Below are 14583 nucleotides of genomic sequence, written 5' to 3' on the forward strand. Positions count from 1 at the left end.
GAAACATTTCAAACACATTTTAGTTTTATCTGCTCCTTCAAATTTTCTTTTTTTTTAGGATACTTAGCAATATTTTATTTACTACATGTAAGCTGATATTCTTTTTTATTTTTATAATAATTTTTCTTTTTTATTGATTTTTCTTGAGCTCTACATTTTTCTCTGCTCCCCATCTGCCTCTCCCCTTTCCCCCTTCAGCCCTCCCCCAAGGTCCCCATGCTTCCAATTTACTCAGAAGATCTTTTTCTACTTCTCATGTAGATTAGATATATGTAACTCTCTTGGTATCCTCATTGTTGTCTAAATTCTCTGGGATTGTGGTTTGTAGGCTGGTTTTCTTTGTTTTATGTTTTAAAACAACCTATGAGTGAGTACATGTGGTAATTGTCTTTCTGTGTCTGAGTTACCTCACTCAATATAATGTTTTCTAGCTCCATTCATTTTCCTGCAAAATTCAAGATGTCGTTTTTTTCTGCTGTGTAGTACTCCATTGTGTAAATGTACCACATTTTCCTTATCCAGTCTTTGGTCGGGAGCATTTAGGTTGTTTCTAGGTTCTGGCTGTGACAAACAAAGCTGCTATGAACAGAGTTGAGCATATGTCCTTGTGGCATGATTGAGCATCCTTTGAAAATTTCTGACTGATCCCCTAACAATACAGAGGTGCAGGCGGGACCGTGCCTCTGGTGATCACTGCTGCAGCTGTGAGGCCTCCTTTACAGTTTCAGTCAGGGCCAGGTGGTCATAGATGTAGGGGGGGAGGGCTGCAGGTATGGGGAGGCTGCTCCCAGGTCTCTGGGGCTTTTTGGGGTAGGGTTGGGTCGCAGGATGTGCGGCCAGGGGCTAGGCTCTAGAGAGCAAGGCCCTCCAGCCTAGATCCCAGCGGTCTCTCAGTTTGGCTCTCCCAGCTAACCTCTTCTTGCTTAGCTATTGGCATGTCAGCTCTTTATTAATAACGAGAGTAACACATTTTCACAGTGTACAAAAGGATTATTCCATAACAGGACACACCTAAGTGCCAAGCTGGCAAATTGTGTACTATTAACCAGGTATGGACACAAAAGATCCTGTTATTCCCCAGAAGAGAGCAGAATAGGGAAGAGTGGAGATTCACACTAAGTCTTCCTAATTCTGAACCCATCCTACATACTTGTTTCTACTGCAAGAAAGAGGTTTGAACCTGTAAGTAGTACTGCTGATATATAGGGACAGGGTGAGGACATAGCTTACTAGGCGGAGTGCTTGCCTAGCGTACATAAAGCAAGCTCTGGGTTCAACCCTTAGTGTCAGGTAAAACTGGTAAACTCAGCAGGATGAGGAAGCAGGAGGATCGAATTCAAGGTCATCCTGAACTATAGTAAGGCCAGCCTAGGCAAGATGAGATCCTGTCTACAATATTAATAACAACAACAACAATAATAATAATAATAGTATGGTTTTAAAAGTATAACCAAACTATCTCATTTGTTAGGAAAGACTTGAAGAAACCACACTAAATCACTTAAAAAAGAATTCCACTAAGAGCTGGAGAGATGGTGCAGTTAAGAGCACTTGCTGCTCTTGCAGAGAACCCAGGTTCAGTTCCCAGCACCCACACAGTGTAACTCCAGTTATGGAGGACATGATGTTCTTGTCAGATCTCTTCATACTGAAGGCGTCTTCCAGGTACCAGGTCCACACGTGGCACACAGACATACATGGAGACAAAATATGTATACACAGAAAATAAAACTTGAAAAAATATCTAAAAAGTTTTCATTTCAAAAAGTGGCTCTGCTAATTCAGAATCCATGTGCTGATGAATAAATTACACATTCCAAACTGCAGGCTCCTGATAACAATAATAGGGTTGTTGGTGAAATAAGTGTAAAAGACGCCACTGTGCCCTGCTGTATCCGCCTGCACAGGCGGTTGGATAAATGGAGTGAAATGGGATGACACTTGCTGTGAACACACCGCATACAGCTCTGCTGACAGGAGTAGAGCTGACTGGCAACTCACATCCCACCTTTTCCCCTACGCCACACACACACACACACACACACACACATTCATGCATGCACGCGTGCACTCACACACACGCATGCATGGAAGCATATACACGCACACACACACACACACACACACTCACCTCCCGACTAGCATTGCAAGAACTTTAGGAAGGTGTGAATTTCTTCACAGAATGCATCCCGGAGATATCTAGATGGCTGTATAGAAACTGTCTGTAACCCCCAGCCTGGGTCTGAGGCTCTGCATGTATCTGTGTGGCACAGCATCCAGAGCTTTGGCAGAACCAGGGAATGATGGCAGTGCTTATATGCATGTTTGTAACCAGAGGAGCAGAAAGCAGAGAGGGACTCGAGGTCAATCCTGGGTCAGGTTTTCTTTCCTTGATTTTTGAGAACTTCATACACATACATACACAATGAAATATGATAATTCCACATCTATAACCTCCCCCTTTTCCCACAAACAAATTCATGTATTTTTTAATAGTTCCCTAAGTTGAGTTAGTTTTGCCCATTTGTGTTGTGGCAGGACTATGGGTGAAGTCAGGGGTGGAAGGGATGGGCTAAGCCCCGGAAGCTGGGTATGATATGGAAGCTACTATCTCAAAGCCAACTTAAAATGTAAAGTGGAAATGACCACAGGGCGGGGGACTGAATGTCAAAGAATTAAGTAAGGATAGGAGCCAGGGAATGGGGGCGAGGAAAGGGTAGTGGTGGTTAAGCTGAAGCTTAGGGTCTATTTAAAAGATGAAAACCCACTAGTTAGTAAGGTAATTTCAAAACACAACTTAATAAAAAAAAGAATTAGAGCAGAATTTTACCCTGCATAGGTGGACAGTGTTGCTCCTAGAAGACATAAGTTATTAAATGAATATCACAGTTACCCTAAGATATGTCAAACATAGGCTACCAACACTGTCGATGGCTGTCAACCATCACTACATGGTGTGACTCTATTGCTGAAGGTACCATACACTTTGGCTATAGAACATAGAGAAATCAATCTCAACTTCCTGGGGAAACTTCTTTCCTGTGGGCTAGCTTTCAGAGTGCTGGAAGTTACTATGCGAGCTGTTGTGGGAGAGAAGTTATCAGTGGTCTCCCTCAGCACTGCACCCTGATGGCGGGCAGGAGGGGCTGCTGGTGCAATAGTGGCATGCGAGTAACCAGAGAAACCAACCACTTTGTGATTTGCTGTGAGGCCTGTTTCACAGGAAAGAATTTCAAGTTTGGTACCGTAATCCTAGTGAAAAGCTCATGGCTTAGGCAGTCATAGGCTCTAAGGTAGAACTTGCTTTTATTTTGGTAAATGGTCATGCTGTCTAATGGCCTTTAAAATATTTACATTTATTCTTTAGAGTCAGATTTTAACCCTCTGTGTGGGAGCAAATTTAGCCTCACTTAAGGAATTACCAGAAAAGGACATCATAGTGGCATTTTATTTATATTTAATAAATAAAGCTTGCCTGGAGTTTAGAGAATAAAACAGCTGCACTGATAAACCTTACAGACCAGGCAGTGGTGACACACACCTTTAATCCCAGTAGCCACACTAGTTTGCCATAGAAACTGGGTGGTAGTGGCGCATGCCTTTAATCCCAGCGCTAGAGAGGAATATAAGACAGGAGGAGACAGCTCTCACACACAGTCTCATTCTGAGATTCGTGGAGGCAGGATTGCCATTTCGGACTGAGGTAGAGGTAAGAGCCAATGGCTGGCTATTTTTCTTTTCTGACCTTCAAGTTGAACCCTACTTTCTGTCTACAGGACATTCTGTTCTCTCCCTTAGTTTCTTATCCTGAGTTCCTTAAGTTGTTATTAGAAGTGATCAATTTTGTGCGTCATCTTTAAATACTAGTCTTTTATTATATTTGCCTTTTGTTTGCTATTTACAGGAAATATTTTTGCAATGAAGAAAATAACCATCAAGCCAGATAGTTTTTCTTTAATAAATTCTTTAGAAAAGAATAGAAACAGGCAGGCAGGAAGGAAGCTCTTGAAATAGAAATTCATTTCTAAATTGGTTACTTGGCTGCTGAACACAGGTTCCTTAGTATGAAAGATTCTATTGGAAAATAGTCAGGCTCAAAAGCCTCCTTGATCCTAAGGTAGCTAAGCCTGATAAAGTCTCATCAACCCCTGTGCATAAATGTCTGTCTTTAAATGAACTGTATCTGCATAGTTGCTTTGAATCTGGGTCCTACCATTCTGTTAACTTTTACCAGACAGTAGAGTGGTGTTGACCAGGACGAGACCAGAGGACAGGATGTGGCCAGCAGTCTGCCAGGGACGACTGGATCAGTTATTTTATGTTGCTGTACACAAACACCCAGCACAGACAACCTAAGGAGAGGGAATATTTACTCTGAATCATAGTTTCAGAGGGCGTGGGCCATGGTGACTTTGTCCAAACATCACAGCAGCAAGAGCATATGACGGAGAGTATGTTTCACCTTGTGGTAGACAGGAAGCAGAGAGAAGGAAGATACCTGAAGAGGCTAGGACCCTTTGAGTTCCCCAGGATATGTCCCCAGTGGCATCCTGCTTCATATGTTTACCATCTGCTAATAATGCCTTAATGTTATGAATCCACCAAGGGATTGGTGCACTCACGAGGTTGGCGCCCTTGTGTGTGATTGCCTCTGAAAACACCTCCAGACACACTCACAGGCAGCACTCCTAGGTTTTTTTAGTTCAATCATGTTGTTAATCGGGACTTTCCATCACACTGCTCTGATCACACCATTTCTGCTCTCAAAGAAACTGTCTGTCCTCAGGACTTCTCCTCTGTCCTCAGGAGCCATGACGTTAAGCCTTTCCGCATGATTTACTCTAAACATCTGCGGGAGAGAGTCCCCATCCTCCCTTGAACCTCGGATGTCAGGATACCTCCTCCAGCACCTCTTCCAGCTGCATGCCACCAGAAAGCTGAGGAATGTGGCGTCTACAGGATTTCTGTGGTCTAGCTAGGACAGGCAGTCATAGAGAAGCAGTGACCACTGCAGTGTGGGGAAAGCCTTCCCTGGAGCGCTAATTTAAACCAGTCTTGAAGTCTTTCCCCTAGTTCAGAAAGGTTAGTTTTCATTGAGGATGATACGAATGAGGCTTGTTTTTATGGATCTTGCAAGAGGTACCAGCCTAGTGATCCTTAAAAGACTCAGCCCAGGTCAAGTTTCTCTAGATTCTGGGGTGTGTGTGTGCTTGCACATGTGTGCACACAAATGTGGAAGCTAGAGGTTAACCCCGAGTCCTACACCTTTGTATTCCAACCTTATATTCTGAGAGTATCTTTCACTGAACCCAGAGTGCACTGACTGTAGACTAGCTGGCCCAAAAGGCTTCCTTATGCCTGGACACGTAAAGGTGGGAAGACTCTCTTAAATGTATTTAACCATCTACGAATCATGAACACCTTTCTTTTCAGATATTCAGGATTCTAGAAAAAGTACACTGTGTTCCCTATTAAAATCAGTTCTGCAATTCAGAATGCTAACTAGCAAAGCATCAGATGTTGATGGGGGCAGGGATAATAGAATTGCCTATTATGGCTGCCTCAGGAGCATGACTTTCCCAGTGAGGATGCCCTGTTGACCTGGACTGTACATATTTTATTGGAATTAACTTAATTGTAACTTAATATAAGAAGCATACATAATATCTACTATGTATTGAAGAATGTTCTAAAAATAACTGAAATCATAGTCCTAAATGCTGACAATAAAAAAGTAATAATGAGAAGATCGGGCAGAGGCAGTGCTATTGGATAGAGTTTAACTTGGATCTCTGTGTAGCTTGAATGTAATTGGCCCCCATAATCTCATAGGGAGTGGCACTATTAGGAGGTGTGGCTTTGTTGGAGTGGGTATGGCCTTGTTAGAGGAAGTGTGTCATTGTGGGAGCAGGCTTTGAGGTTTCCTATGCTCAGGATACTGCCCAGTGTCTTAGTTGACTTCCTGTTGCCTGAGAGATGGAGCACTCTCAGCTACTTCTCCAGCACCATGTCTGCCTGCATGCTACCATGCTCCCCACCATGATGAAAATGGACCGAACCTCTGAAACCATAAGCCAATGCCTCGATTAAATGTTTTCCTTTCTAAGAGTTGCCGTGGTCATGGTGTATCCCCAGCATAGAAACCCTAACTAAGACAACCTCTAAGAGATAAGATTAAAAGGTAGGTTCTCAGTGTGGTGATATTGGGAAGCTGGACCTTTGGGAAGTAGAGCTCAGTGGGCGTCCCTTAGTTCCTGAGGAAGCTGTCCTAAGAAACGGTTTAGGTACCTCTCATGAGACTCTAGAGCTCTCACAAGAATGAGTTGTTAAGCTGTGATGAGCTAAGCCCTGAGTTGTTCTCTGACTTCCTATTTTGAGATGTAATTCCTTCCTCACATGCTCCCACTGTCCACCATCCACTGTGAGGTCCTCGGCAGCCAGTACTGAGCTTGCCTCAGAATCTCCAGATCTGTGAACTAAGTTAACCCTTTTTCCTCATAAAATGTACCTGCCTCTGATTTTTTGTTATGATGAAGAAAAGTAGACTGACTCCGCTGCTATGAAACTAGAGAACTTTAAATCTAAATATGGTTAAGCTTCAGATCCTATGGGAGGTCAAATGATAACGACTAACATGAGTCCATAGCTTGACACCAAGGAATGGCTCCTTGAAGGGTGCCAGGAGGAATCTTGCTGTGTTAGATGGAAAAGTGGTAACAGCAGCGGGCACAGAAGACAGCCACCTTTCCGAAGAGGTGGAGAAGAAAGACATGGCGCATACACCAGAGAAGTCTGAAAGAAACCCCTTGTTTCTACAGTAGTGCCATGGTGGAGACACTGGACATGATTGATGTGAGGAGTCACTGATGGAGATAAACAAAGACGGGATGGAGAACCATCCCACTCCAACCCTGCAGGAGTCAGATGGAAAAGACAGTGTAACTAAGAGGATGACACTATTTCCATGACAACAGGAAGGACAAAATCATCAATTGGCTTTGGGATCCCTAGATTTAGGTCCTTTGATGGGTTTTGGTGTAAGCTGGTGTGCATGTTGTATATAAAAATATCTGCTTAGGAAAAGTTCTAAGAAAATCATAAAACAGTAATAAAATTAAAAAAAAATATCTGCTTAGTTGCTTAATTAATTTAAACAATTAGTGTTTAGTTTATTAAGACTGCAATTTTAAACACTCAATTCTCCCTTGGGATTACATTCATCTCACAAATCATGATTCTCTATGCAAGCCAAGCAAAACTGAGCAGCCTCTTTCCAGGGAGATTTGATTAATGTTTGGTCCTTTTTTCCCAACTTGAATACATTCAAATGTTCTAAATAACAAAAATGTGATACATTCTATTTCCTTTTAAGTACATCATTTATCTCTAGGTTACAAAACCTTGCTGAGTACTTAATAATTGTTATAAAGCTATTAAATTTATAGAGTAGACTTAAAGACCTAAATGTTAATATAGTATTCCTAAATGTGGCACAGTTTTGGCTTAAAGTCTCTAAGGTGATAATTCAGCTATTCATTGTAAATTGGTTTTCAAACCTTGTCACCCTGTTAAGTTCCATAAATATTAGTAGGACAGAAAAGGTCAAATGTGCACCAGAAAACATTAGTAGCGTGACTTTGAGGCTTTAGCCTTTCTACATTTAATTTTTAAATCTTCCTAGAGTTGAGTTGTGTATATTCATCAGGGAAGAAAATTACTTGGAAATAACTGAGGCCGTTGCAAACCAGACCTTCTGACAGGGCTGTAAGTGCCCAGGACAGCTTGCAACCTCCCTACTAAGGTTAGAGTATCTGTGCCGTGAGTTACCGAACTGGAGGAAGGCTTGATCTCCCGGATCCAATGGCCAGCACCCCGGTACAAAGACGTACACAGTACCAGATTTCTCATCTGTCTTGGGGATGGGACATTCAGGTTGGTCTCTTATTTTCCACCTAACTGTAGATGGTCTTTGTATTTGGTGGTGGTTTTTACTTTCTATCTGTTTATAGTTTTGAACATGTTCACACAAATAAACAAGCAGTTCATTGTTTTCCTAGAAATCTAACCCAGGGTTTCACGTGTAAGCTAGGCGAACTTTGTGACCGAGCCACACTCGCAGCCTCAGTAAATGATGCCGTCATTTTGCTGGTGATATTGATGGTGTGAGGGACGAAACTTGGGGCCTTGCTCCTGTCAGTCAAGTACTCTACCACTAAGCCACAGCTCCGTCCTAAAAAGTACTTTTTATTTGATGTTAAGCAGGACGCTAAGTATTCAAATGTCTTTTCTGACTGAGGAACTTTGAGCTCCATGGATTCCTGCATTGTTAGATATGCTTAGTACCACACAACGGTTGCCATTGTTCAAAGGACCAACTAGGTTTTATTTTTGATATAAATTTTATTTACTTATTTTGTATATATGGGTGTTTTTGTCTACACATATGTCTGTGCATCTCATGCATGGCTGGTGCCTGCAGATTTCAGAAGAGGGGATTGGATCCCCTGAGACTGAGTTATAGATGGTTGTGAAGCATTATGTGAGTGCTGGGAATTAAACCCAGGTCTTCTGAAAGAGCAATCAGTGCCCTTAACCACTGAGCCATCTCTCCAGCTCTTCTTGCTGTTCTGGAACTCTCTTTGTAGACCAGGCTGGCCTCAAACTCACAGAAATCTGCCTGCCTCTGCTTCTGAGTGCTGGGATTAAAGGTGTGCGCTCTTAACAGCTGAGCCATCAGCTGATTCTCACTCCAGCCCTTCCAATGAGGTTTTAGATGTCCTTGTTAGATCTAAGCCTGATTTGCTCCTACTATCCAAACTCATTCTTCTGACTCCGTGAGAAGGAGAAAAAAATGTAGAGTTCTCATAGGATGATGTCTGCGTTAGGCCGTGATGGTCTCTGTTGTAGCAGGTGGGAGATACATAGGCAAAGGATGAGGAACAAAAGGCTTTATGACAACATTTAATAATGTGGGGTGCAAGCTCACCCACTCTGATTATTTTACTTTTAGTTGGCTGTGTATGTGTGTGTTTGCACGTGTTACCATAGCACACATGTAGAGGTCAGAGAACTTTGTGGAGAAGGTTCTTTCCTTCTGCCCTTACCAGGGCTTGAACTCAGGACATCAAGCGTGTGTGGCAAGTGCTTTTACCCACTGAGCCATCTCAGCGGTCCTATGTTGCAATTTTATAGGCTTCTAAGTGTGTGCCATAATGACCAGTTAGTGGAGACAATGTTTATGATGAGATATATAATTCACAGTTAATCTTTAGTTTGTAATTTTTGTTAACTGTGTACAGCTAGCCACTTGAGGATTTTTCTGTTGATTACAAATATTCCTTACAACTTGTCTAGACACCCCAGCTCAATGTCAAGGACTTTAATAAAGCAGTTGAAGTATTGCTTATTACACGGCAAAACATTCTAGAGTCATTTGACATTTCTTTTCCATTTGCTAGTCAATTACCAACTGTCAGGGCATATTAAATATTGTATAGATTTCAGTCAGAAGCTGTCACCCCTGCGTGTATTGTCCTTCCTAGTCATGGGCAGTGATTGGCCATATGAATGGTGATGTTAGTCATCAGCTAACACCTGTATTCCTGACGGCACAAAATTGCCACTGGATTCAGTTGCCAGGCGAGGTGATCAATGCAGGCACCACAAACGAGTTGCAGACCGTCATGAGTCATGAGTGTTCCCCTCACCCTCTGTTTCCAGACAGAGGGAAAAACTGACGGCCAGCTTGCCAACCTTTGTACATCGTAGCCTTAAGGCTGACGTTCCGTGTTGTTACTATCTAACACCCACAGACTGTTTATATGACAGGGATTCCACTCAAAACTTTATATGAAATGATTCTTTTAATCTTCACAAAACCTGTGGAGTTACTGGTTCTGATATATATATAAATTTCACTAAGTATCTTCTGTGTACAATTTCATAAAAGTCTATAGTAGCACTGAGTATATCCCCTGCCCCATTCTGAAAGCTCTCTTCTGTCTTTTTATGTCATTTTTTAATGAATGAATGAGGGTTTAGAGGAACCTTAGAAACTCATTGTCCAGAACGGCAGAACCTAGACTTGAGCTTAAGCAATTCAAGTCTATGGGCTTTTCATTTCTCATGTCTCTGCTGGATGGATGCTGTTTGGTGTTTATTGAATAAATCAGTTAGGAATGCATCAAGATATAAATAACTAAAATCCAACACATAGAGGTTTACAGAGCAGCAATGTATTTTTCTCCCATAAAAGGAAAGATACAGACAAGCAGCTCCTGGTGTTGGCATAGTGCCCGTCAGCATCAGGACCAGGGTTGCTGCTTCCCTGACCTTTCCGTGAAGCAGCAAAAGTGACTGCTTCACGGTTAAGCATCATATCGACATTCAGGGCCCAAGGAAGAGAAAGAGTTGCCAATGGCCATAACTGCAAATTTATCACAAAAGCCAACATTTCCTTATTTATACACATTTTGGTGAAAAACTGGGCATGATACCGCCTTTATCTGCAAGAGTAAGAGGCAACAGGGAAAAGGGAACTGGGATGACTGACGGCCAGCCTCAGAGCTACAGAATCTATGGATTATATAGGCCTCCTTCCCTTCGTTCCTACTTAAAAAGCTAGAATACTTGGTCAATGTATTTATTCTTCCTTTGCTTTCTATGATGTTTGTGAACAGTAAGAGGAAGCTGTGCTTCCGCTAAATGCGTTGGACTCACTTGACGCGATTAACAGAATCTCCTGCAGACCTGAGAGAGAAAATGGATGAATGTCGGCCATTTATCCAACAAATACCAAAGCACTCTGCTTGACTCTGGGGGTGGATTAGTGACCAGAACAAGAAAGAAAGGGAGGGAGACAAAAAGAGAGATCAAGAGGGAAGGAAGGAAGGGAAGCCAAACTGAGGGAATCTTCCAGAACACAAAACTGGGAATGAGGCCGGTCCCAAAACTAGAAATCACAGAGCTGAGATGCTTCAGGAAAGTATCTCAGAAAAGAAGCCTGGGTGCAGCTCCATCCTGCACGGCCTGCTTTCACTTCACTGGCTCAGCGAATAGACTAGGGTGGCCCACACTGCCTGAGTTTTCACATTGTGTTTAAACAAACAACTCACACTAAACCACAGTCTCCAGGGAGACAGAATTCGACTGCATCGGCCAGGAAGAGTTTCACCCTTGCTGGTGAGAGCTGAGTGGCAAGGGTCATTTGAGCGAAACCCACAGCTTGAATTCAAATATCCCATAAAGGGGCTGGAGGGGTGGCTCAGAGGTTAAGAGCATTGCCTGCTCTTCCAAAGGTCCTGAGTTCAATTCCCAGCAACCACATGGTGGCTCACAACCATCTGTAATGGGGTCTGGTGCCCTCTTCTGCCCTGCAGGCATACACACAGACAGAATATTGTATACATAATAAATAAATAAATATTTTTTAAAAAATATATTCCATAAAGCTTTCTGTCACCACCACACCCCTCCAGGCTAGTTGATGCCCCTATTGGACACTTAGTGGTGTTGGGCACCGCCACTCACCAACCACACTACCATTCCCATCCCCACTCCACATGTCTGGAAGTTAACTGTCTTGAAAGATACACGTATTTAGCTCTGTATAAGTATGGGCTAAATCAGGATCATTTTAAATATTTTCCATCACTTTTGTATTCTAATGTGTTACATTTCCTTGCCCCCTCCACTCCCCTAACCCCACCCCTCAGCCCTACCAGACCTTGTCCCTGTCTTTCATGGAAGGGGAGGAGTACAGCTCCCTTCTCACAGTGGGCCAAGTCCACAGGAGCCAACACTTCCATTACTACGTTTGGTTCCAAAGTACATACTGCAATGTGGCTCAAGATACTCTTTTATGACCCATATAAACTATATGCCCAGGAGATATGGTTAACTTGGTGTTGTTTTGTTCTGAAATCTTCTCTACATCTCTGAATGAATGTTTTTCCATTCAGGGACAAAGTGAATATCTGACCTGCTGCTAATGTTTATTTCTGCAGGCTGTGGACTCTCCGCCACAGGCAGGAGGATGGGCAGGCTGGGGATCCTGGGGGAAATCTCTGCTCTCATCTGCATCAGCCACAGTAGGTAAGTGATGGGTGTTGCACCAGAACAGAGTTCAGAAGCTTGATGGGACAGAGATGGTGACATAGCATATATTGGTGAAGTTTAACATTTGCCATGAGAAATCCATTTTCAGTGTTCACGTCAGTATTGTTTGGGGTGGGATTTGGAAACCACATAATGTGGTTTTAAACCACTATTATTATTATCCCTAAAAGTATATATTTAAGATATAGATAAATGCATATGTACACACATGCGTATACATAAATACAGATACACATACAGGTTTTTTGAAGATTGAGTCTTATTGTATAGTCTAGGCTGACCTTGAACTTGTGATTCTCCTGTGTCAGCCTCCTGAATGCTGGAATTACATGTATGCACCACCACACCCAGCTTACTTATAGCTATGTGTTTTATCATCCAACTCTAATAGTTTCCATTTGTTTGTTTTTATGTCACTTCTGTGTTCTGTTTGTTTGAGAGAGGGCCTTGCCATCCCTTGAATGCATTTAGCTGAACAACTCTCTTCTTCTCTTTGCATAGTTAAAAAAAATATTAAGCAACATTTTTCCCTTTTTGTCTAAATAAAAAGGAAAATGAATTTTTTAGCTTCAACATAGTACAACTATATACAATAAGAACAATTATCAAGTAAGAATTACATTTGTAATATCTAGTCCATTTGCATTTGGAAAATTCATAGAAAATACTCTATCCTATTTTGGTGAATCCAAAGTTGTGTACCTAATTTACTTCTATCCTAACTTGTATTACTAACCCAAAATGAACGCAAACTCCATATGGAGGTTCTTCAGTACCCATCATCCTTCTATGAAGTAGATTGGTGCTGTCAGGAGCAATGTCGCACTAAGTCTTAGGTTATTAAACATCTTAATGCCATATTCTGTAGGTCTCTGAAGCATTTGAAAATCACCTATCTATCTAAAATGCATCTGTTTAACTTTGGAAACATATGTAACGTGTTTGATTGTTATAGATGACTACTACCAACCTGCATTCTTAAATTATCCTAAGCATTCTGTAATAATAGTTTTCAAGAACTAGAACTTTATACTACATTTTTAAATGAATTGCGTGGACACAACACCCTAAGCCCCGCCTATCCTTTCTCCTGCCTTGCTATTGGCCATTCAGCTCTTTGTTAGACCAGCAACAGGTGTTTCATACAGGCAAAGTAACACAGATTCTCGAGTTAAATGCAACATAAAAGAAGGCAACACATCTTTGCATCATTAAAACAAATGTTCCACAGCGTGCACAAATATAACAGATCTTAAAATAATATTTTACAACAGAACTGTATAACCAAACTTCTGCCCGTGCTATATGAAAAGATGCCATGTAATAGTAAGTCATGAGGACTGTGTAACCAGCAAGATTTACCATGTCTCATCCAGCCTCAGAGCTGTTCCCATGTCAAGGGATCAGCATATATGTTACCTGTTTAGGTTTTCTAGGTTTATTTCTTTATGTCTGTAGCCAGGATTTTTCAGGGTGTCTCCCTCAGTCAAATCTGATCTCTATTAATTTTGAAGGAATCCACAGCCTCTCATTTCCTGTGGAAATAAAAACATAATCTTTCCCCAACACAATACACTTTCTGAATTCCATTTTAAAGTTAAGGCATCCCTAAAGTATCTCGGCTGGTTTAATTCAGCATTTCCTTTTACAATCCATTGTCCCTTAGCAGCTGTGGTTCACCCAGCAGCATTCAAAAAATTCAAAGTCAACAAAGCACCATACAGGATCCAGACTCCCTGTGTATCTCCCATCTTTACATGGCTTATTATTTTTATACTATTTTACTCTTTCTTTAAAGACTTTACCTAATTGTTTTTAAACTATTTACTTTTTCTGTGACGGTCTATATATATTTTCTTTTCTTTCTTAAGTACCTCTTCACACTGTAACCTGTTTAAAGATTTTTTTTCAGTCTGGACCTCTTTCATTGTGCACCCATAGTGTTCTCTGAGCATATGAGCCAAACCTTAAGCTGTTAAGTAACAGATAGGCCCTCCACCGAGAAACTCTGGCAGGTTGCTCTGCCCCCTCCTTGGTCTGTGAAAGTCAAGCCTTAAGCCCACAGGCCTGGCCAAGGTCTGCATTTAGAGACTTATTGTTAATTGTGAATGCTAGGCCTTAGCTTGGGCTTGTCCCACTCATTCTTTTTAACTTAATTTAACCTGTTTTGCTTCAGGGCTTTTTATCTTTCTTTTATTCTGTATGTCCTACTTTTCTGATTCCTCCATGTCTGGTTGATTGGACCCTGGTTTCTCCCTGGCATCTCCTTTTCTTTCTTTCTTTCTTTCTTTCTTTCTTTCTTTCTTTCTTTCTTTCTCTCTCTCTCTCTCTCTCTCTCTCTCTCTCTTTCTTTCTTTCTTTCTTTCTTTCTCAAGCCTAAATTCCTCTTCCTACTTATTTCCCTTGCCTGGAAGTTACACCTATACCTCCTTCCTTACTATTGACCATTCAGCCTTTTATTAGACC

General features: G+C 41.7%; 1 protein-coding gene across 1 annotated transcript in view; it reads left to right on the top strand.

Annotated features, from left to right (window-relative positions):
* Nucleotides 1–14583, top strand: part of Fam114a1 (family with sequence similarity 114 member A1) — a 69702-nt gene that overhangs the window by 13050 nt on the left and 42069 nt on the right. The window contains exon 3 of the mRNA XM_057771916.1: nucleotides 12006–12093. Within this exon, the coding sequence (XP_057627899.1) occupies nucleotides 12006–12093 (88 nt within the window). The remainder of the gene's footprint in view (nucleotides 1–12005; nucleotides 12094–14583) is intronic.

Source organism: Chionomys nivalis, chromosome 6 (genome assembly GCF_950005125.1).
Source record: "Chionomys nivalis chromosome 6, mChiNiv1.1, whole genome shotgun sequence".
In the NCBI taxonomy this organism is placed as follows: Eukaryota; Metazoa; Chordata; class Mammalia; order Rodentia; family Cricetidae; genus Chionomys; species Chionomys nivalis.